The 24,671-nt window shown below is 33.9% G+C and overlaps 1 protein-coding gene across 8 annotated transcripts in view; it reads left to right on the top strand.

Annotated features, from left to right (window-relative positions):
* Nucleotides 1-24,671, top strand: part of LOC121389972 (basement membrane-specific heparan sulfate proteoglycan core protein-like) — a 299,120-nt gene that overhangs the window by 105,898 nt on the left and 168,551 nt on the right. For all 8 annotated transcript variants that reach the window (XM_041521661.1, XM_041521663.1, XM_041521660.1 and 5 more), the window contains exons 7-11: nucleotides 1,539-1,658; nucleotides 2,623-2,742; nucleotides 20,620-20,742; nucleotides 22,042-22,167; nucleotides 23,631-23,747. In XM_041521661.1, coding sequence (XP_041377595.1) covers nucleotides 1,539-1,658; nucleotides 2,623-2,742; nucleotides 20,620-20,742; nucleotides 22,042-22,167; nucleotides 23,631-23,747 — 606 coding nt within the window. The remainder of the gene's footprint in view (nucleotides 1-1,538; nucleotides 1,659-2,622; nucleotides 2,743-20,619; nucleotides 20,743-22,041; nucleotides 22,168-23,630; nucleotides 23,748-24,671) is intronic.

Below are 24,671 nucleotides of genomic sequence, written 5' to 3'. Positions count from 1 at the left end.
CAGTTATAACATTTCAATGCACATACAAATTGTATGCGGGTGGTTAAAGAGGATAATGTTAATGTCATGACATGAAAAAACTCTTAAAACTGTTGATCAAAGTTGTCAATGCAAAATCAATAGGGTTTTTTTTATACTTTAAGAAGAGGGAAGAGGTAAAAAAAAAAAAAAGAGTATAGTTTATCCACTAGTAAAAATGTTGACAATTGTTAACATACATGTGTACAAGGTGCAAATCTGGGCCTAATTCACACAGCTGTCTTAGGCTATGCTAGACAACAAATGATCCTCTTTGCAAGTCTTTTAGCATTGCACTGCGAGATCAGAAAGTTGCGAGAGTTTAGTGAATTAGGCCCCAGCTTTTTTCTACCCAGTCCAATATGGTTTTATTAATAAACCGTTTAAAAATGTACAGTCCTGACAATAAGTAATAGGTCTTCTAACATTAGCAGTCTTGAAAGTAACAGTCCATTTAGTATTAGCAGGCCCTGATTGAAAAATAATAGGTCGGATTAATTCTATTGCATTATTTATATAACTGTATCATGGTTTCATAAAATGTCTCACCAAAAAACAAATAGTCTGAACAGAATGAGTCCATTTTTACAAATTCATGGTACACTTTAATAATAAGGCTCATCCAGGTGGGATTTCTCGCTCTAGCCAGAGCACCACGATTGTTATATCAACGGTCATGGTATGTGCTATCCTGTCTGAGATTGTGCATATAAAAGATCCCTTGCTACTAATGGAACAAATGTAGGGGGTACTCTCTGAGACTATATGTCAGAATTACCAAATGTTTGACATCCAATAGCCGATGATTAATAAAACAATGTACTCTAGTGGTGTGGTTAAACAAACCAAAACAAAACAAACCAACATCCAGGTAAGTGGATGGATGGACAGATGGATTGATAGAAAACAACAACATAAAAATTTATAATAATTTTCTTGGATCTTATTTAATAACTTTATTTTAAAATTTCTCATTCTAGCCAGTGCTCCACAACTGGTGTAACAAAGGCCGTGGTATGTACTATCCTGTCTGTGGGATGGTGCATATATAAAGTGGTGACGGCGGGTTTCCTCTCTCAATATCTATGTGGTTTTAACCATATGTCCGATGCCATATAACCATAAATAAAATGTGTTGAGTGTGTCATTACAGTAAATAAAACATTTCCTTCTTTCCTTATTACAAAGAAAATTCAATTAAAATGACAGTACTTTTTTAAAAACTGTGTATATATATAAAGACTGCATTTTCAAAAACTGTTTTCAAATTATATGTATTTTCAATGTCTGTTTTTCGAAGGAAGAATTTGTTTTTGACAATACACTCAACATTTTTTTATTAAGGTTATATAGTGATTGATCCTGTTTTACAAATACATAAAGACTATACTTTTAAAGAATATGTATTTACACAAAAACATAAAAAAACCCCACCATAAATCCCACCCAAAAAACGAAGACTATATTGAAGAAACATCCCAAGATGCTTGTTATTTTCATGGTTTCTTGCGTTTCTCCAGTGTCGCGGTGTGCTGACGACCAGTTCCGGTGTCGGTCCGGAGACTGTATCCCTGTGTATGAGAAGTGTAACAAAATTACAGAATGTCCGGATGGCAGCGATGAAGAGGACTGTCCACTCGGTAAGTACTCTGCTGTATTTCGATTTAGATCAGTCAGTAGAGTGCCCTTTCCTGAAGAGCTTAGGTCAAAGGATCGATCCCCGTCAGTGGGCCTATTAGGCTATTTCTCGTTCCAGCCAGTGGGGTGGAATGTAGCCCAGTGGTAAAGCGTTTGCTTGATGTGCAGTTGGTCTAGGATCGATCCCCATCGGTGGACCTATTGGGCTATTTCTCCTTCCAGCCAGTGCTCCACGACTGGTATATCAAAGGTTGTGGTATATGCTATCCTGTCTGTGGGATGGTGCATATAAAAGATCCCTTGCTGCTAATCGAAAAGACTAGCTCATGGAGTGGCGACAGCGGATTTCCTCTATATATCTGTGCGATTCTTAACCATACGTCTGACGACATATAACCAACCATAAATAAAATGAGTTGAGTGCGTCGTTAAATAAAACATTTCCTGCTATTTTAAAACAAATTAAAACAGAAAATCTGTTCTATTGTTTACACTGAAAGGGTCATCAAGACATTAATATTCTAGTTTCTCAGTGGAATAAAATGTGTTGAGTGCGTCGTTAAATAAAACATTTCCTGCTATTTTAAAACAAATTAAAACAGAAATTCTGTTCTATTGTTTACACTGAAAGGGTCATCAAGACATTAATATTCTAGTTTCCCAGTGGAATAAAATGTGTTGAGTGCGTCGTTAAATAAAACATTTCCTTCCATTCCTGAAGTGTTTAGGTCAAAGGATCAGTTTCCCCCATCCTAACCAGTATGCCATTACTGGTGGTAAAAAAAACACACCCTAAAAAACCCGAAGATAGTTACTGATGGGATTTAATCATTCATTTAATTTGTAATAGCTCAAAATTAACCTTATAAAAAAACAAAAAGGCATGTACCTCGAATATTAGTGTGTAAGAATTTAAAAGTGAATGGAAATCTATAAATACATTATCTTCCTTGTGCTTTGTTTCAGAGCCTCATTTTACCTGTGAGGATGGTGAATTCCGCTGTATTGACGGAAGCTGCATCAGTCCCCTGCTGCGGTGTGACTCTCGCGCCGACTGCCCTGATGGCGATGATGAAACTGGCTGTCGTAAGTATATCAAAGTTGTCTTCTCTTTGTTAGTTATCCACTTTTTCATTTTACAAGAGTTGTCTGCTCTTTGTTACTTCGGAAATATATGCTTTTTTTTACTTCATTTATTCAATCTTTAATATTGCAGAGTTGTCTGCTCTGTGATATTACAGAGTTGTCTGTTCTTTAGTATCATAGAGTTGTCTATTCTTTAATATCATAGAGTTGTCCACTTTTTGTTAGCTCAGTTTCTATTATTTGCTGTTTTAATTTTTAACAGTGTTTTAAAATATTCAAATTCCAATCCTTTTAGATACAGTAATAATTTAAATATTGAATTTCTTTGTAAAACAGTGCTTCAGTACATTGACAACTATAAAATTAGAGCAAGATATCATTAAAGATTTTTATGTGACTGTATTCAGTTTACTTAGTGGTCCTTAACCATAAGTGTTACGCCATATAACTGTAAATACAATGTGTTGAGTGCGTCATTAAATAAAACATTTCTTTCTTTCATTTTACTGAGACAAAGCTTTGTACAATATTCATCATCATGTACCTAGTAAACCATTGCCATTTATAGGATGCATTTATTAGTGTTATTGTAGTTTATTTATTCATAATCTGTATACCCATTACCCATTTTACATTTATAAATGTATATTATAACATTAAGTGGATGGTCCATATCAATTGCATGGGTAGCAGTCAACACAGAATTATTTTACTGTTTACATAATGGTGGAGGTACAGGTACAAAAGCAGACATATGCTGCAGGAGTTCTGTTAGGATGGGGTAGGTGTGGTGGGGTGGAGCGAGAGAGACATTTTTGGGGGGGGTCAAAAAGTGAACTTAATGCTTTTTTGTTGAAAACTTTGGACATAAAATGTTCTCATGGAAGTGTACGTGCCTGTTGTCTCCCCATCCCCCATCCCCTCACCCCCCCCCCCAACCTCTCTCCTCGGAGTGGACCTGCAATTGTGCAAATGTACATTTATAATGTATGGACTTTAGTACCAAACACAAATTGAACAAGTGGTAGCAGATTATATGTTGAGAACCCTGTTTTATTTTAATTCCTGGGATTTTGCGGAGGGGGCGGGGGGGGGGGGGGGGTAGATCTGACTTATTTGAATGTATGCCATTTTGTGTCTCTAGCCTTAGTACAGCCCATACAAGCTATCAGTTGAACAAAACATTACTCGAGTCTTTTGCTTAGCTGATAGCTCATAGCAATTTCACCACACATGATGAGCTTAGTGCTGAACTAGTTCGCTTACCTCTTGTCACAATGACGTCATTCTGACACCACTGTGACAGTTTTTAAAATCATGTGTTTTAATTAATTTTCCCATTGGTTAGTTGGTGAATTCAGTTTAACTGATAGCACATAGCAATTTCACCACACACTTAGATGAGCTTAGTGCTGAATTAGTTTGCTTACCAGTGTCACAATGATGTCACTACGACGAAGTTTTTAAAGTCATGTGTTTTAATTCATTTTCCCACTGGAAAGTTGGTGAATTCAACTTAGCTAATAGCTCATTTCATTCATTCATGGCGAGGTTTTTGCCTGAGGGGACAAAAATATCAAACAACAGATATTGTTTTCATAACATCCTGATTGTTATTTACTTCCAATGTAGTTTGCTACTGTTTGTAACTTTGTATGTGATTTTTAGTAATATTATTGTTTTATATTGTATTGTAATATTAATAATAATAATTTAATAATAATAGTAGTACACTAGATGTTCTACTTCATGCTAATTAGTAAAATATGTTGCACCCCTTTGAATCTGTTATATTAGTGTTACTGGGACACAGAAATGTCTCTGAATTCAGACAAGGAAGGGAAGATGACAAGCGAAACAATTTGACCATATTGCAGTGGTGTCCTTTAGAAGTTATACATTTTAGCTGTAAAAGTAGATAAAATAGGTCTTCGTTTATTAATTAACATAGTAAAAAAAATGACATAAACAGCATCCTTACTTTTCAAGACCGATTTGCATGCTATTTGTGTATTTTGTATTGGTTTATTTATAGGTAGCTAATAGACACACATAATTATATTATAATTAATTAATTATAATTATGTAACATTATTTGGTAGCTTGTAGATCATCTTGTAACATATAGTTTAATTATGGTTTTGTAACCCAGTACTTGTAGTTTCTAGCTGTTAGACTGGCTTGTAGCATAAACTATTTATGTACCTGTACTTGTGAATATTATTCGAATTTTTAAAACCTACAACATAACAATATCATACTTATTCTTCAAACTAGGTTTGGGTCCTTTTTGTCTATGGTTTACATCCTTTAGGTTGTCGGTAGCAACCAACAGCTAAGGTTTGATTGTAACTACAAGAAGTGTCATATTGTTTAACAAATGTAAAAGATAGTATAAGAACTTTGAACTTTAAAATTATGTTGTTATTTCTAAAGATGTTTGTCCAAACAGGTAAAAAAGAAATAATAAAGAAAGTGAATAAAAATCAAACTACAGGTACATGTATTTAATTTAAACTGAGTCATCAAACGTTGTTTGTTTATTTTGGGATTCAAAGTGAATAATTTTTATTAAATGAAAGAAAACTAAATTAATCATTGTTTTTCTTTTGTTGTTGACTATATAATTTTTTTTTTTTAAATGTTGTCTATATATTCACAAGTACATGGAAAAACTGCTACATGAGGCTTGTTTTTTATTACTAACTAGTCAGTGTTTGTACAGGTCTGCGGGCGCCATTGGAAGAGGGTGGTATTCAGGGAGACCAGCTTATCCTCTTCTTTTTTATAAAGTTTTTAAAAACTGTTAATCGGTATATATTAGTTAACTCGACTACCAAGGCATTCTTTCAGAAAAAGAGGCCACTGTCAAATTTGAATTCATTGGAGCTTATAGTCCAGGGGGCATATGATCATTTGTGTTAATCTTGAGTATATATATATATATATATTAGTGATACACCCCACATCTCCACTTGGCCGGACCAGCCTAGATACATGTAACATATTGATTTTTCATTATTTGTCCTGATCATTGGCACTCTCCCAACCACTCCAAAGGCTTTCCTGCAGACCGGTTGTATGGTTTTAATTATAATATATATATATGTTATATATATATATATATATATATTATATATATATATGACTACAGTAACGTAATAACACAGATGCTTAGAACTGTTTATATTAGCAATCCTAATATTATGATAATAACTACTTATTTATTTAATTAACATATTTCTTTTTTCAGTTTTAGTTTCATTATATTACTTTTATTAATAATGTGTTCTGTTCACTACCAGAATGTCTTTTTCTCTACAGATAATTTTACTTTGAAACATTGTTGAACAAAAGGGATAGCTGCTTTGGAAATAATATATTTATATTGTTAATATTTATTTGGTTTAAATCTTTTTCAAAGAACACAATTTATACATTATAAGCTGAATTAACAAAGCTTGTTTTTTTTAACTTAACACATGTTTAACTACATATATTCACAATGGTTAAAAACCAGTGTTTAAGAATAACAGGCTTTGTAAATTCAGCCAAACGTGTATATTATAGTAATATTTGGACAAAATTATTGATATATTTCAGGAAAATAATTTGACCTTCACTTATATCTATTAGCATATCTGTTTTGGAATGTATCCAAGCTAAAGGTAGATTTATTGCAGGTCTGTAAATGAACATTTTCATCTCAAATTCATAGTCTGATGTTTTTTCAAACAAAACATTATAAAAATAACTTAAATTAAAAAGAACATGGTTACTTTTTTAATATTCAAACTAAAATGTTCTCAACAAGCACTATGATAATTCTAAATTTGAAAACATTTATAAACGTTTATTGCAAATTGTGACAGAAGCAATAAATTCTTTAAAATAATATTTAATTCAATTTGTTTTTTGATGTGGAAGTGGAACTCTATTAACGTGCTCATGTCCAACTTAGGTTCAGGCACGCCTACCCCGGACTTAGCCTTTGACTTCGCCAGTGACCAATTCCGAGACAGGAGGTTTTTTTATTTTATATTGAAACTAAAACTCTTCCTTTTTGTTCAGCAGTGTTTTAAAGTTGTTAATGAAATTTAATTAAGTCATTCATATAGTGAACAGATTTTATATAGATTGGGTTTTTTTCTTTATCTTTAAATATTTTGTTGTGTTACTAGTCAGTTTTCAATTTGACCCTTTCAGTGTAAGATAAATATATTAAAATTTTGTTTTGAAAACTAAAGGGTGAATTAATTACTCAAAATTTAAGCACATTTGAATTTAGGTCGCAAACAGAATAAAGAAAATATCAAATAAAAAAACCCCACCCTCTTAACTTTACAAACCCTCTGTGTATCAAGATGGCAACCATTAAATGGCAACCATTAAACAGTTTCACGAGTCCTTACTTTTTAAGTGAAAATATAATCCTCACAATTTAAGTGAAGATACATACATAAATTATACATTGAATGGAATTTTTTCTCACCTTAATAATAGATTGAAATTCAAAGATTGCTTTAATAGTTTACCTTCTAGCCTTAACTTGCATATAATTACCTTAGTTTTTAAAACATTTCTTGAAGTCACAAACTAGGTGATGACATTAACCTATATTTTTAGTTTTCATTGACATTCTTTTTTTAATCTAGTTTCTTGAAGATAAGATTGAGAAATCTATAAAAATTAACAGTAAATTACTTGTAGCTACTATTTTAAAATAATGGGTGGGACACAGCCCAGTGGTAAAGCGCTCACTTGATGCTTGGTCGGTTTAGGGTCTATCCCCATCAGTGGCCCCATTGGGCTATTTCTCATTCCAGCCAGTGCTCCACAACTGGTGTAACAAAGGCCTTGGTATGTACTATCCTGTCTGTGGGATGGTGCGTATAAAAGATCCTTTGCTGCTAATCTAAAAGAGTAGCCTATGAAGTGGCGACAGCAGGTTTCCTCTCTCTATATCTGTGTGGTTCTTAACCATATGTCTGATGCCATATAACCGTAAATAAAATGTGTTGAGTGTGTCGTTAAATAAAACATTTCCTGCTATTTTAAAGCAAAATTAAAACAGAAAAACTGTTCTATTGTTTACACTGAAAGGGTCATCAAGACATTAATATTTTAGTTTCTCAGTGGAATACACAAAGGTTTTTTTAATACATGTACTATCTTACAAATTACAGGATTGGTATTAAATTGGTTCATTCAATATTTGCAATCAAAAGGAACACATAAATATTACTTTAAAAATATTAATTTCAAAATACTTCCGAAATTTAAATGGGATAACATTTATTATAAATATTCAAAGAGATTTCCTATAAATAGTCATAGAGGACGTCTCTCAAAATTATAACTTGATGTGCTAAACCAGATATGTCATTGATCTTGGATCAATTTTCATCAGCAGGCCCATTGTGCTATTTCTGGTACAAACCAGTGCTCCACAACTGGTGTAACAAAAGCCATGGTATGTACTATTCTGTCTGGGGTATGGTGCATATAAAAACATTTCTTGCTGCTAAATGAAAAGAGTAGCCCATGAGATGTTGGCAGCAGGTTTCCTTTATCATTATCTGTGTGATCCTTAACCATATCTGCGACACCGTATAACCACAAATAAAAATGTGTTAAATATGTCATTAAATGAACCATTTCTTCTTTCGTTTCTTTCAACAAATCAACTACAGTTTGTTGTAGTTCACTTTATTGTTTTATGATATACTGTAGAGTGATAAATTTACCTTGTGGCAGATTTTACCTTTCTGGAATGTAATAGTCTTATTGTTTTGGCTCACCACAATAAATGTTAACAGCATTCTCCTTGTCTTTCATTTTTAATTACCACAAGGTTACAAGCAAGTCATGTGTTCTATTTGAGTTGAATACTTTGTTTCTTTTTGATGAATGCAATTGTATTTCTGAACAAATTACACTGAAAGAATGAAATAAAGGATCACACCAACAACCAAAAGTGGCAAAACCATCATTCATAGAGTCATAAAATAAGCCATATTACTGATATGGCAGTCAATCCTATATTACTGACATTCATTCCTGCATTAGCTATTTTTATTTTATACAGACATTACGATACTTTAATAGTGAATTATCTTTAATCTACAATACCAAGTGTTCCCTTTTTTTTGTTCTCTTGTTGATTTTTTATTTTTTACCTGACTAAATATATATGAGGAAAATTTGTAAACTTTTTTTTTTTTTTTTTTTTTTTTAAATGCCAAAAACCCAACACCAAAAAAACTTTGTGTATTCCACACTTTGGTTTCTATATTTACTAACCAGGGTTTAAGCTGAATGAAAATTATTATGACAGATTGGTGAATTCGGTTTCAAAATGTTGAAACACATTCTGTTTTTCTTAGTCAAACAAAATGAAGAAAAAAACAACCAAAAATTAACAAAGCATCAAAAATTCATTAAGAATGCTAGTTAAAGGCAGAATTGTACCAGATTAATTCCTTGAAATATACATTGTGTCTCTCTCTCTCTCTCTCTCTCTCTCTCTCTCTATATATATATATATATATATATATATATATATATATATATATATGTTCCTATTCAGCTGATACTTCCTACAGATACCATACATTGTTTTGAAAACATTTTAAATAACTAGCATTTGCATAACATGCAGGACAGGACTTAGCCCAATGATGTGCAGTCATTCTAGGATCGATCCTTGTCAGTACATGTAAGTCCATTGGGCTATTTATCATCCCAGTCAGTGCTCCGCAACTTGCCGGGACATGCTTTGAACGCTTGATTGAACCCCCTCTAAAGACCCATACTCTGGTTGTTTTTGTTGGGGGGGTTTTCTGATCCTAACAAGTGCTCCGCAACTTGCTACACATGCTTTGAATGCAAGATTGAACCCCTTCTAATAGACCCATACTCTGATTGTTTTTCGGGGGTTTTTCTGATCCTAACCAGTGCTCCACAAATGGTATATAAAAGGCTGTGGTAAATGCTGTCCTTCTCTATGGGAAGTACATATAAAAGATCCCTTGCTTTGAAGACTACATATCAGAATTACTAAATGTTTGACATCTTAATAGTTGATGATTTATAAATCAATGTGCTCTAGTGGTATTGTTAAACAACACAAGCTTTAGCATCATTTTGTTGGTTATGCAATCCTGCCTTTAATTATCTTTTAACTTTAAGGGACATATGTTATGAAAAACATATCGAACATCAAATTCAATTTTATACACTGAATAACAAAAGAAATGCAAATGTATGTACAGTCAAATCCGCTTAATTGCATAGCCCTGGTGCTCGTCAAATTTATGCAAATAACTGGTATAACCAATTAAGTGGATTCGACTGTATTAATTGATTTACTTCTTTAATTTATTTTTTAATTATTCAGTTTCATCTCTATTAAAAATATCAATATCTTGTGAACATTTTAGATCCATTTTGACAGTATTTAACGAGTTAATTGTATTAAAAAACCCACAAAAAACCAGTGAAATCCTTCCAAACTGGACCAGCTATAAACCAGAATTCCCACAAAACTGGACATTTTTCTTGTTCCCTTTTAATACCAGTATAGAACCACTCTAAACCAGATACGCTTTTAAAACTGGACTTTTTATTTGTTCTCATGGGTATCTGGTTTAGATGGGTTTCACTATATATATTAAAATATTCACATTTCTTTTGTTGGTCAGTATAAACAGTGAAACCTCTCAAAACCAGACCCTCTGTAAACCGGAAATCCCTCAAAACTTTTTAAATTTCTTTAAAACTGAATATTTTTCTTTGTCCTTTTTTGATATTAGTACAGAACAGCACCTTTCTAAACCAGATATCCCTTATAAACCAGACATTTTATTTGTCCTTGCGGATGTCCAGTTTAAATGGGTTTCACTGTATATTAAAATATTTCTTTTACCAAATTTGTCAATGCCAGCTTAAGCCCTGACTAACTGTGATGTGTGTGTTGAGTTGTGTAATCACCTTGCACTGTTCTGTTTGTCCGATCCCCTTAAAGCCTCGGTCCCGTGTGCGGCTGGGGAGTACCGCTGTGAAGGGGGGCGCTGTATTGACCAGGTCCGGCGGTGTGATGGGAAAATCGACTGTCCTGATCGAACCGATGAAATCGATTGTCGTAAGTGGCAGAACATTGCGCAGTGCTGCCGCGCTTTGGCAAGAAGCAAAATATTTATTATATATAATAGACTTCTTACAGGTGTATACACATTAAAATATTTCGCCATTGCATATTTAAAGTTGCTAATGATATTTTAAAAATATTTAATAACAGCCAAAGAAATCTGCATTAAAAGCTGATAGTAATATATATATATTTAATAACAGCCAAAGAAATCTGCTTTAAAAGCTGATAGTAATATATATATATATTTAATAACAGCCAAAGAAATCTGCTTTAAAAAGTGCCAATAATGTTAATATTTTTAATAAAAGTCAAATATATTTGCTTTTAGTTTGCTTTAAAAATTATAATAATATAAATATTTTTAATAACAACCTAAAATCTGTTTTAAAGTATTTTTTATCAAAAGCTGTAAATAAAGAAAAAGAAATAAAGCGACATAAAAAAAAAGAAAAAAGAATTTAATCTGCTTTGCAAAATATATTTTTAAAAACTACAAATATAATGGCTAAAATATGTAACAACAGCATTTTTTTTTTAATCTGCTTTTAAGATACTAGTTTCTCACAAACTGCTTGTAATTTGCTGCTTCTGTTTGTAACCTGACATTTATATATGTAGTTGTACTTGACTCTCAGTGGTTTTGAACAAATGTAATTTGTCATAAGGATTTGTAGATGAAACAGATTTAGGAGGCCATGTATTTTTGTTATGTTCCACAATGAGTGGGGTCACTTAACACTGAATAATGTTTCAAGATATGTTTGATCTATGTCTCTCCTCTCCACGTTCCCTACCCTCCCCTGACTCCATTTACTGTTATTCTTTTCCCATATCATCACATCCTGTTCTTTCCTTTCCTTTTCATTTCAACATATTTTCTTGCTAACATGTATATCCAATTAAGGTTCAAGCACGCTGTCCTGGGCACATCTAAAGCCATCTGGGTTGTGTGTCCAGCATAGTAAGTTAGTTGTTAATTGTAAGTGGTTAATGGTTAGTGAGAGAGAAGAGGGTGTAGTGGTCTTACACCTACCCATTGAGTTGTTAAAACTCGCTCTGAGTGGGAGCCGGTACTGGGCTGCGAACCCAGTACCTACCAGCCTTATGTCCGATGGCCTAACCACGACACCACCAAGGCCGGTTGTTCTTTCCTCTTAGATTTTACCATGCCTTTCTCATTACCTCCCCTTCCCATGAGGGGTGGGACATAGCCCAGTGGTAAAGGGTTCACTTGATGCGCAGTCAGTTCAGGATCGATCCCCGTCGGTGGACCCATTGGGCTATTTCTCGTTCCAGCCAGTGCTCCACAACTGGTGTAACAAAGGCTGTGGTATGTACTATCATGTCTGTGGGATGGTGCATATAAAAGATCCCTTGCTACTAATCGAAAAGAGTAGCCCATGAAGTGGCGACAGCGGGTTACCTCTCTCAATATCTGCGTGGTCCAACGCCATATAACCATAAATAAATTGTGTTGAGTACATCATCAAATAAAAAGTTTCATTTCATTTCCTATATTCCATCCAACTTACTGTCCTCTTGTCCCATGTCACTGTCTGCAGATTAATTTTAATTTCAAAATCATCTATCTTGTTGCCCTTGTCAACAGTTAAATTTTCTTAGAATTTATTAAATGTTTGTTATGGCATATCCTTCCTAATAAGACTGCAAGTGACAAATACACACAATGTTTATTATAAAGAGAAGTCACTCTCAGTCTTTTTAATGGAAAGCAACCTACCCTTTGTGTATTTTAACCTCTGTTATTTATGTTTTAATGGAAAGCAACCTACCCTTTGTGTGTTTTAACCTCTGTTATTTATGTTATAATGTTATTTTCTTCCCATTTGTTTCATTATTCCATCTTTACTTTAGCTTTCAATGTGCAACTTTTTTTCTCTTGTTTTTTTGTGTGTTAATTTTCATAGTACTTCTTGTTCCAGATATAATCTTGTTATTGGGTAGAAGGAGCTAAACATAAAAACTATGACATCAATGGAACTAAATGAAAATGCAAATACAGTGAAACCCCTCTAAACTGGACACACAAAGAACCAAGTAAACAGTCCAGTTTAGAGAGGGTCTGATCTGAAATACAGTAAAAAATATTTTTCTTAAAAATAGATCCTTTATAAACCAGGATTGCCTGAAAAAAAAAAAATGTTTTGTGGGCCCTTTTTAAATATCAGCATTTAAAGGGAGATATCACTCTTACTGAAACTACACGCATAGTCCATTAGCTCCCCTTAGCATGTGAATTTACATGGTTTCAAGATGGTAATATCTTAAAATACTCCCCATAATCTAGGTTAGAGGAGCGATTAATTTACTCCCTTTAATATTTTTCATGGCAAAGTCTGTACTAGTACTAAACTTAACATTTATTAAAGTGGTTATCCCTTAAAACAGGACTTTTTTCTTGGTCCATTAGGTGTCCGGTTTAGAGAGGTTTGACTGTATTTATGAATTAACCAATAAACACCAGTGACCTTGGTAAGGTATAATTAAGGTATAATCAAACTTTCTGATGTATAAATAAAACCAGCAAGTGAAAAATACATGAAATGAACCATATCATCATTTTACAAACCCATAGACAACCATTCTTCTGTATAAACCCATAGAACATTTACAAACACCTCTGACCAACCTGTAAACACTGGCGACCTTGGTAAGCTGTAATCATTTATTTATGTATATAAATAAACAGGAACCCACCTATAGTTGTTATAACACTGCCTGAAATGGACCATGTCATTACCCCAATCCCCAGACAACCATCTCGTTGTACAAACTCATGATTCATTTTCGGTTCATACACATAACTCAAGAGGGCGTTATATTGAATTCCTTGTCTGTCGGTTGTACAAGTCTCTTAGCAAAACCATTCATCCATTCATCCGTTATTTACGTCCCGCTGTGTGGCTAGGCGAGGCTGGGTCGTGGGATGTCTGTGGGGTGGATATTTCAGGGTTGTTCACATTAAACGATGGCTTGTCTCTGTATGGGTCGGTGATTTTCAAACAAAGAAGAAAATTGCCAAATTATAGACTAGAATTTAGTATTAAAAGATTTATGTTCTGTTTGTTTTGTTTTTTACAGTGAAAGATAGTGTTTGAAGAGATGTGATATTTTTATAATTTATTTATTGATGCTAATACCGATATGTTTTTTATGCTGGGGTGTTGTTAAATATTCATAAAATTAAATTAAATTAAATTAAATTAAATTAAATTAAATTAAATTAAATTAAATTAAATTAAATTAAATTAAATTAAATTAAATTAAGTTTAAGTTAAGGATGTTCGTGAAGTAGATATTTCGGGGTTGTTCACACTAAATGATTGCTTGTCTTTATGGATCGATGATTGTAAAATTATAAACTCTAGAATTTAGTAATACATGTATTGAAAGATTTATGTTCTTTTTTTTTTGGAGTGAGGAGGGGTTAAAGGTGAAAGACATTGTTTGTAGACTTGTGATCATTTTAGAATTTTATTTTTCAATTAATTGTTCTCTGATATTCAGTAATAGCTTATGTTTTTCTTTTTTTATGCAGGGATGTTATTAAATTAAATTGAATTGAATTGAATTAAATTACTAAAACAAAATTAAAAATTCAATATATACATGTAGAATGGTACCTCTCAACAAATGAAACAATAAAATTAATTGTAGACAATGGTATTTAGTATTGAAATACATGTACATGTTTTATAAATAAAAATGAAAGCAAATTTTAATCATTGCTTGTAAATGTATAGAATGGGACGTTTCAATCAATAAAATTGCAATATGTATAGACACTGAGTTTTCCACATCTCAATCAAGGAACTACAACTGGTATATCAAAGGCCATGGTATGTGCTGTCCTTATAAAACATCCCTTATTGCTAATGAAACAAATGTAGATAGTTTCCTCTGAAGACTCCTGGACAGGACTTAGCCCAGTGGTAAAGCGCTCGCTTGATGCATGGTCTGTTTGGGATCGATCCCTGTCGGTGGGCCCATTGGGCTCTTTCTCATTCCAGCCATTGCACCACGACTGGTATATCAAAGGCTGTCCTGCCTGTAAGAAAGTGCATATAAAAGATCACTTGCTGCAAAAAAAAAAAAAATGTAGCAGATTTCCTCTCTAAGACTAGATGTCATAATTACCTAATGTTTTGTCATCCAATAGTCAATGATTAATTAGTCAATGTGCTCTAGTTGTGTCATTAAAACAAACGTCTTCCTGTGAAGACTACTTGTCATAAATTACCTGATGTTTTGTCATCCAGTAGACACTGATTAATTAAACTATGTGCTCTAGTGGCATTATTAAATAAACGAAACTTTTAAGTAAATTCTTATTTTGCAATAATAAGGAAAAATACGGTAACAAACTTTAAAGTAAATTCTACTCTGCATTAATAAGGAAAAATACGGTAAAAACAATTCTGCTAAAATACAGTATGAACAATTGGTTAAAAAGTGGAAAATTACTTGTTCGTGTTCTTTGTGAAAGATACCCAGAAAAACAACATTTTGGTGTTAATGAACTGTCAAAGTATCACATCTTTTCATGGATGGCCCAACCAGCTTTAGTCTAATTGAAAACTACCGGCAAGAATGTCTTTTTCTTTTTAAAATCACTCGTCTGGAAACTAGTTAAATATCTAGTTTAGTCAAGGTGTAGATAATGGCCATTTACCAGCATGACTTAGGAAAACATTGGGCTATATAATAACAATGTTTATTACACTGTATAATATACCACTTGATAGTAATATATCATTCGCCGCTCTATAATCTTCTGTTATGTATACTTCCCACTAAAATTTAAACAACTTAGGTCAGGGTTTATATATATATATATAAATCATTTTTCCAATTGTCTGTTGACTTATTTTAACATTGTCAATAATATATTGTACACACATTTGCCTTTGCTATAACACCCCCAAAATGTCAGTACACTGAGAAAAACATACATATATCTCCAAATTAATTTTTAAGGGGATTGTAGTTGCTTTAAACAAAAAAAAAAAAAAATAATAATAATAATAATTTAAAAAACTCAAGTTTTCTCCCGTTAATCTCTATTTAGGGTTGGATTGAATATTGAAAACAAAAAGTGTCATTGACCTTGGTTGGACATGGTCACCAGATGTGTTTTAACTTGCCAGCCAACACCATACATGAGAAAAAAAGAAAGGAATATTTGTTCAGCACAATTAAACTGTCTGTTAAACTATGGCTGTTTGGTGTAGATCGGTGATAGGGTATTCTTAAGATCATTATCTTTCCTCAACAGACTGATATGTTTTTCCCCCCATCTCAGCCAATGTCTTACAACTGCTACATCATAAGTCATGGTATGTACCATCCTGCCTGTAGAACGGTGTATATAAAAATAACCATTTGTTGACATTCTGTCGGCCATGCCTACATGTACATGTACCAGTATGTGACAGCAGTAAATTAAGCAAGTTTCAAAAGTTGATATACCAGTTCCCATATGTTAGACACCAAATAGCCATATAGTGGAATCAAATATTAATTGGTTTTCCTTTCAGTAAACAAACATTCCTTCCTTTTCCTTTACGTATTTATTGCCAATTCTTTTGGTAAACAAGCATTCTTTCTTTTGGTAAACAAGCATTCTTTCTTTTGGTAAACAAGCATTCTTTCTTTTGCCTTTACACTTTTTCCCTGCTTTTTGTTCACCCGTTTTCCTTCCTGCTTTGAGAGCCCTACATATATTTTGATTGTTTTTTGTCATCCACATCCACATCCCAGTCCTTGTCTCTGGTAGCCATTCATGCGATTTGTACCTACCATTACCCATCAGCTTTTTATGTGTCAGGCATTGTAAGTAAGAGGCACTTGGAACCACCTACTGTATCCCTCAACTATTGTCAGTCATTAGCTAGTGCCATGGAGCAGGCCATCTTTATTAGTTCCAGAGCATGAAGATGACATCAATCTGTATTATTAGATATGATCTGTGGTCTATAGAGAACAATGTTGAATAGCTCAAGTATCCTCTAGCCTTAACCTAATTATATATGTTAAAATAGGGCTAGAGCTTTCTTTGTGTTAAAAACGGTCAATTTTAAATTCCCCAATGGTCAATGGTCTAAAATATGCATAGTTTTCTAAATCTGGCCCCGTGCTTTTAAACCTTAAAGTCTAGACTTTAATAAATTCCAGACTTTAACGTCATGGCAACGCCATTCAAATAGCATATTACATTTAAGTCTGGACTTGATTAAAGTCTAGACTTTAAGTTTTATAAGCACGAGCCCTGATGCCATAGACCTTTATTTTGATTATTTGTTCAGGTCCCTTAAAACATTAAAAACTTATATTTTGATAACTTGTACAAACACTAAAAGAAGAAATCTGGCTCCCCTATCCAAAACACAGAGTCAGTTGCATTCAGATCGGGACTTCAAGTTTCTTTTTGTAACATCTGTGCCTCGTGTAATCACTAACACGTAAGTTTAATCTTTTGCTTCAGATTTAGAAAACTACATTTATTTTGAACACAGTATTTGGCAACCGTTTGGTAATAAAAAAAAATTGACAGTTTTTAAAACACAATGTGCTCTAGCTCAATCCAGCATATTGTGGACTGTGTCTAAACCAGCATCTTTGTAATCTAGATTTCTGTCTCAACCAGCACAATCTCAAAAGTTCTGGTCCATGATAACAGCTTGGGTGAAATCTGCACTGGCGTAGGAAGTGTGTGTGTGTGTGTGGGGGGGGGGGGGGGGGGTAAGGGGCGACATGCCCCCCACTTTTCAGATATTTTGCTTTATATTTGCTTTATAATAGTGTAAAAGTGTGTAAATATAAAAGTGTGCCCCCCCCCCCCCCCCCACACACTTTTTGGCACCTTCTTATGTCAGTGATCTGTTTAATCCAGCACTTATGTATACCAGAACATTTTGTCAGTCCACTTTGATTCTGGTTTAATAAACAGTGTCCACTGTATATATAAATAGGAGAGGGTTAGAGGACACTTGAGCTAAATGTTGATGTGCTTACTGTTTTAGATTGCTGAAATTGTTTGTTTTTTATTTCCATGAACTACGTGTACATGTTATATACTGGTATGTGTAGCCAGTATGCAGTCATGTTTTTGTCAAATACAGTTGTGTATTTTGTGTTATTATAGCACTGGCATGTTTAGGGTTATTCTAAAATTGATCAGAGTTGGGTGGGCCATTAAAATAAATTAAAGGTACATTCTGTGTTACAATACCATACTTTTGATTGAAGTTTACAAAGCTATAATTGCAAAGCCAGTGTTTGTCGTGCATTGGAAATTCTTGTGACTACATATATTCTAAAACATCTGCATTTAACAAAATCCAAAACAAAACACCATGCTCATAAATTGGCCCACAATTTTACAGGCTATTCTTTAGTAAAAAACAATACCATGCAGTACGTAAAGGGGATACCATATACGGTATCTTTTATTTGAAACTATTTCTTCTATGGAAACAATACCACGCAGTACTTAAAGGGGATACAAAATACGGTATCTTTTATTTGAAACTATTTCTTCTATGGAAACAATACCACGCAGTACTTAAAGGGGATACCAAATACGGTATCTTTTATTTGAAACTATTTCTTCTATGGAAGAGATCTAGCTCTGTCGGTAGAGCACTCGCCTGAGGTGCTTGTGTCAAATGATCAAATTCCCTTGATAGGTCCATTCTTTCATTATTTATCCCCCTTCTCAACCAGTGCTCCATGAATGATACATCAAAGACTGTGGTATGTGCTGTCTTGCCTGTCGGAAAGTGCATATAAAAGATCCCTTGTTTGTTGATGGAAAAATGTAGCGGGTTTCCTCTCTAAGACTATATGTCAAAATTACCAAATATAAAACATCCAATAGCCGACAGTGGTGCTGTTAAACCAATTTATTTTTTAACTTTAACCATTTCGTCTAGGAGTGAGATCTAGCTAAGTCGGTAGTCACTGCTCGTGTTAAATTTATCAAATCTCCTTCATGGAACCATTCTCGGATTGATGTTTTATTTCATTTCAACCAGTTCCTAATGACAGGCATATAAAAAGCTCTGGTAGATGCTGTCTTGTTTGTGGGAATATAAAATATCCCTTGCAGCTGATTGAAAAAATGTAGCAGGTTTTCACAAAGACTACATATATTTGTCAGAAGCTAATGATTAAAACATCAGTGTGCTCCAGTGGTGGTATTAAACAAAACAAACTTCAACTTTAATATGGACCGGGGTGTCTGATATTTGTTTTCTTTAAATTGTTATTGATGTTAGAATAACCCTTAGCCAATGCTGCTGTATTGTGTGTTAAAGGTCAACCTCTGTTGACTGATTGTATAAACTGTGTAAACATTGTTGTGTCATGACAAGTACATGTATAATGTATTACCTTGTACTGTTTAGTTTATACTTCATTACAGACAAACTTTGATTTTTAAAATACATGTTTAGAATGCTTGAACAACAATAATAAATGTTGAGAATTTTTTTTCTTACTATATTTTCTTTCCCTCTCTCACTTCTTATCTCTTTCTTTCTCACTTCCTTTCATTCTCTCTATCTCAATTTTTCTCTCTTTCTATCTTTGTCTCTGTCTCTCTCCCTCAGCTTTTCTCTCTGTCTCTGTTTCTCTGACTGTCTTTCTCTCTTTCTCCCTCCCTCTCTTCTCTTTCTCTCTCCTTTCTCCCTCTCTCTCTCTTTCTCTTCGTCTCCCTCCCTCTCCCTCCTCTTTCTCTTTCTCTCTCTCTCTCTCTCTCTCTCTCTCTCTCTCTCTCTCTCTCTCTCTCTCTCTCTCTCTCTCTCTCTCTCTCTCTCTCTCTCTCTCTCTCTTTCTCTTCTACAAAAACATCTCTATATTTGCATATTTATTACTTTGTACCCTTATTTATATATTTTTGAATGATCAAAGTTTGACTGTATTGAAAATCTTGTCAATAAATATGTATTGATCATTAAACATGTGTTACAACTATCTAGTTGATGTTTGTAAAATGTACCCAGTCAGACCAACTGAGCAGGCAGGCATGAATCCTAGGTGTCAGGTAATCATGGGGTCCACAACAAAGTCTGTAGAAAGAAAAATATCAGATTCAGCACACCCTGGGCCCATATTTTCAAAGCTATCTTAGCCTACGAAATCGTAAAATCATTGTAAGCTATGACGTCACTATGGCGTGTGTTGTAGTGACGTCACAACCTACAACAGTTTTACAATTTCGTAGCGCTAAGATGGCTTCGAAAATATGGGCCCAGAACCCTAATTCTGTCAGGATATTTCTCTCAGGATATATCTCAGGATATTTATATCAGGATATTTATATCAGGATATTTCTCTCAGGATATATCTCAGGATATTTCTCAGGATATTTCTCTCAGGATATTTCTATCAGGATATTTTCAATCTATACATTATATGTTATAAATTATAACTTTAATTTTTAATCTTTACACTATATAACTATTTTCATTGTTTTGTAATTACATGCAATTATACACATGTATATACATTTGGACACAGAATTACTAACACAATAGGTGCTGAAGTATCATTCCTTCCGAACAAAAAAATATAATATCTCATGTTCATTCTTATTCTCAAATTAAAATGTTTTTGAATTTGTTATGGAATGTATTTTCCAAATTCCAAATTGATCATAATTTCAAGCTTGAACTCTGAGTAATTGTACTGTTGTATTTCAGCCTCAAGAAACTGTTCGGTTGGAGAGTTCCGGTGCGGCGATGGTGTCTGTATCTCGCGGGAACAGTTCTGTGATGGATTCCCCGATTGTACCGACCTCTCAGATGAAGATCCGCTGCAGTGCAGTATGTACCAGATTAACTAGTGGCATGTAAAATGTGGTGCATGCACAGACAAATAATATAGCTTGTTTTTTGTTTTTTATTGATTCTTTTAATTGTTTATTATCACCAGAAACATCAATGATGTCAGCTAGGTTGAGCAGCCCTGATTCATCACTTTACATTTTTCAGCTTTTCAGCTATTTGTTTGTTTTATCAACATGGGGAAGTACAATTATCATTCAGTCTGCCTTTAAAACCAGCATTAATGTGTAGAAAATGTGGAGGATTCCCCATGAGACTACATGTACTTACATATCCATACGCTACTTCCAGATGTTTATGCTGGATGTACCTAATTTTAAAATATCATTGAATCTTTTCTGAAGTTAGTAGCCCATGAAGTGGTGACAGCTGGTTTCCTTCCTCAATATCTGTGTGGTCCTTAACCATACACGTATGTCCGACACCATATAACAGTAAATAAAAATGTGTTGAGTGCGTCGTTAAATAAACCATTCACTTCCTTTTCTTCCTTTTCTGAAGCAACTTTTATTACCTAAATGCTGTTTATAAACATATGTGTGACATCACATGTTTGATGCTGACAGAAATTCCAAAGTAAATCCATTTTAATGTTTCCTCTTTGCATTTGCAACAGTAAAACCAGCATTAATGTCCACAAATGGTCAGATACAATAGAGTTAAGGTATCCCCTAATTCTAAGTGAGTTTTATAATCGGTTATTTACCCCCAAACAGACACTTTACAAGACAATATATTCATCCATACACGCACCATCCAGTGTTACATTTACCTACATGTACATGAATTTCTTAACTTATGCCTAAACATACTTTGTAAATTAGTTGGTTTGCACATACAACTGGTATATCAAAGGCCATGATATGTGTTGTCCTGTCCTTAGGAAAATGCATATAAAAGATCCCTTGCTGCTTATGGAAATATTTAGTGGGTTTCCTCTGACGTGTCAGAATTACCAAATGTACGACATCCCCAAGCTGATGATTAATTAATTAATATGCTCTAGTGGTGTCATTGAGCAAAAAAAAACTTTTAATTTTTTCTTTGAATACTTGTCAATATATTGACTTGTGAACAACCAGCTGATTTAATTTAATTTAATTTATTTTTTTTTTTTTTTTTTTTTTTTTTTTTTTTTTTTTTTATTTAATATTCATTCATTCATTCCTTCATTCATTCATTTTTTATTTATTTATTTATTTTTAATTTTTTATTATTATTACAGTCATGTATTAATTTTTTTTTAAATCGATATAAATCAATGTTTTTTCCTTCTAGTTCCTGTGTTGCCAAGACTGTGCCCTGAGGGCCAGTTCCACTGTGAAAGTGGGGAGTGTGTTGATCCTAGATACCGCTGTAATGGGATTCCAAACTGCCAGGATAGTTCTGATGAAAGAGGATGCAGTAAGTCTGTATATTATTGTGAAATTATCAGTGTAAAATAAAAGTAGTCAGTCACTAGTGAAAATAACAACCAAACCTGTTATTTTCACAGTAGAAAGTGTTATTTTCACAGTAGAAAGTGTTATTTTCACAGTAGAAAGTGTTATTTTGTGTTATTTTTACAGTAGAAAGTGTTATTTTATGTTATTTTCACAGTAGAAATGGGGTTTTGTGTTATTTTTACAATATAAAGTGGTTTTGCATGTTATTTTCACAATAGAAAGGGCTTTATTGTTATTTTCATAATACAATGTATTATTTTGTGTTATTTTCACAGTAGAAAGTGTTGGGGGTTTTCAGTGGAAAGTGTTATTTTCATATTAGTGGCTTCACTTATGTCATTGGTTGATTTTTAAATTATATATAACATTCAGTGAACTACATGTACATGTATTGTATCTGAAAATATCAGTGAAATGATTAACATCCAAAAAATGTAATTGGCATAGTAAAAACTGTTATTCTCACTGTAGAAAATATCATTGTATGTTTCAGTGGTAGAGCAGTCTCCTAAGGTGCAGCTAGTCTTGGGATCAATTCCCCATAGTGAACCGATTGAATATTGTTTTCCTATCCCAACCATTTCTTTTGTGTTGATTATTAAAGATAGCATTCAGTGCAGATTAATGAATGGTATATCACTAGAAGAAACTATATGTTTTGTTCTAATGCCAAAAATATTAAAAATATATCTTGAGATTGTACCTTTAAGTAATGTTTTGAAATCCTGTGGATGGCAGGGATTTTTTATCGAGGTGACGCAACTTTAAAAATACAAAGGGGCAAGCTCTACATCATATATTTATTTGTTTTATAAAAACTCTTCCACCGAAATACTAAGATATTACATCAACCACTTCACCTTGAAAATACATAAATTGATTATAAATACATTTGTTAAACACTTTTGGTCGCATTTACGAAGCCTGTTTCTAGAGTGGCAGTCCTCTTATGAGCAGAGCAAGAGGGATGAAACATCCTATTACTTATTTCATATGGCAGTCCCCTCAGGATGATAGTGGATCATGGAAGCAAACAACTTTGGAGTGGCAGTCCTATGGGCAGAGCAAGAGGGACGAAACATACTGTTACATAGTTTGTATGGAAGTGGCAGTCCTCCTAAGGACGATAGTGGACTATGAATGCTAATACAACTTTTCCTAACATCCTTTGGACTTTGCCTTGTACAGAGATACGATTTTGATATCGGGATTCATTTTTTCTTTCATGTATGTTAAATACATGTAGTTACATAGTTACATGTGTGTGTAAGACAAAAACAGGCTTTGTAAATACAACCCTAGCTTTTTAAAGCACCTTTGAATTTAAAGGGAGTTGTGCTCACCCTATAACATCCCCCCCCCCCCCCCCCCCCCTTTTGAATCTGCACGTGCATGTAACCTTCCTTTCCTCTGTTTATTTAGATCGTACGTTGTGTGCGCCGGGTGACTTCGAGTGTGCCGATCAGTCGTGTATTGATGGTCGCCTCCGCTGTGATTTGATCCCAGATTGCCCAGACAGCTCTGACGAGGCCGGTTGTCGTAAGTTGAATTTCCGGAAATCAACATTGTTCATTTCAGTAACATGATTTTTTTTTTTTTTTTTTTTTTTTTAAAGAAGTTTATTGACCCCAGACACAAGTATGGTAGTGTCAGGGTTGGGGGCCCTGATTTCACTACCTTACATCCATTTTATAATTACATATGAACATTATATATATAATATAGTGTAATTAGAATGAATATAGTAATATTAACAAGCAGTACTGTACATAGTCACTTTGTTATTCATATTTTGGTTTGGAAATGAGTTACGGCTAACGCTAATGTCTTGTGGCAATGAGCACTAACTAAAAGAGAAGAGTACATAAAATGTATATTTCAAGTCACACAATTAGTGCAACTCTATCTTTAATAGATCAACTGCTGTCAGATCAGGTAATAGGGTTTAACGTGTACATTCAGAGCAAGCTGTCTTGGGTGCAGGTGCCAGACCGGCTCTTCTGTGCAGGACAGGAAGTGGTTGGGGTGGGTGGGAGAGGGGACCACTTGTGCTGGCAGGTGGAAGAAAGCACCAGCAGCCCGGCCAGGGTCCGTAACAGGCAGTGGGGGGGGGTTTTGGTGCTATAGAATTTCAAATGTCCTGTAGGATTAATGCCAAAGGGGAAAAAAATGCGCAGTTTTTAATGAGGGAAATTAGGTGCATTTTTTAATGGTCCATCAAAAGATAAAGGAGGGAGCTACATAAGTTTTCATTTTAGTATGTTGAGAGTAGCTCGTTACTGGGACCTATTTGGTGCTGAGGTGGCTCCCTAGGTTGCCCATAGAGCCCTTAAAAGGGCCTGATCTGACATGACAACCCATTGGAGACTCGTTTGCAAGTGTTGTAAGTCCAGGAGGTAAGGTTGGCAGGCTCTCATTATATTATCCTCAACAGCTGTGGCATAAAACCTGTCTTTAGCCCTT

This window comes from Gigantopelta aegis, chromosome 15 (assembly GCF_016097555.1).
Source record: "Gigantopelta aegis isolate Gae_Host chromosome 15, Gae_host_genome, whole genome shotgun sequence".
Lineage (NCBI taxonomy): Eukaryota > Metazoa > Mollusca > Gastropoda > Neomphalida > Peltospiridae > Gigantopelta > Gigantopelta aegis.
The sequence above is the reverse complement of the archived record's forward strand: the minus strand, read 5'-3'. Positions and strand labels throughout refer to the sequence as shown.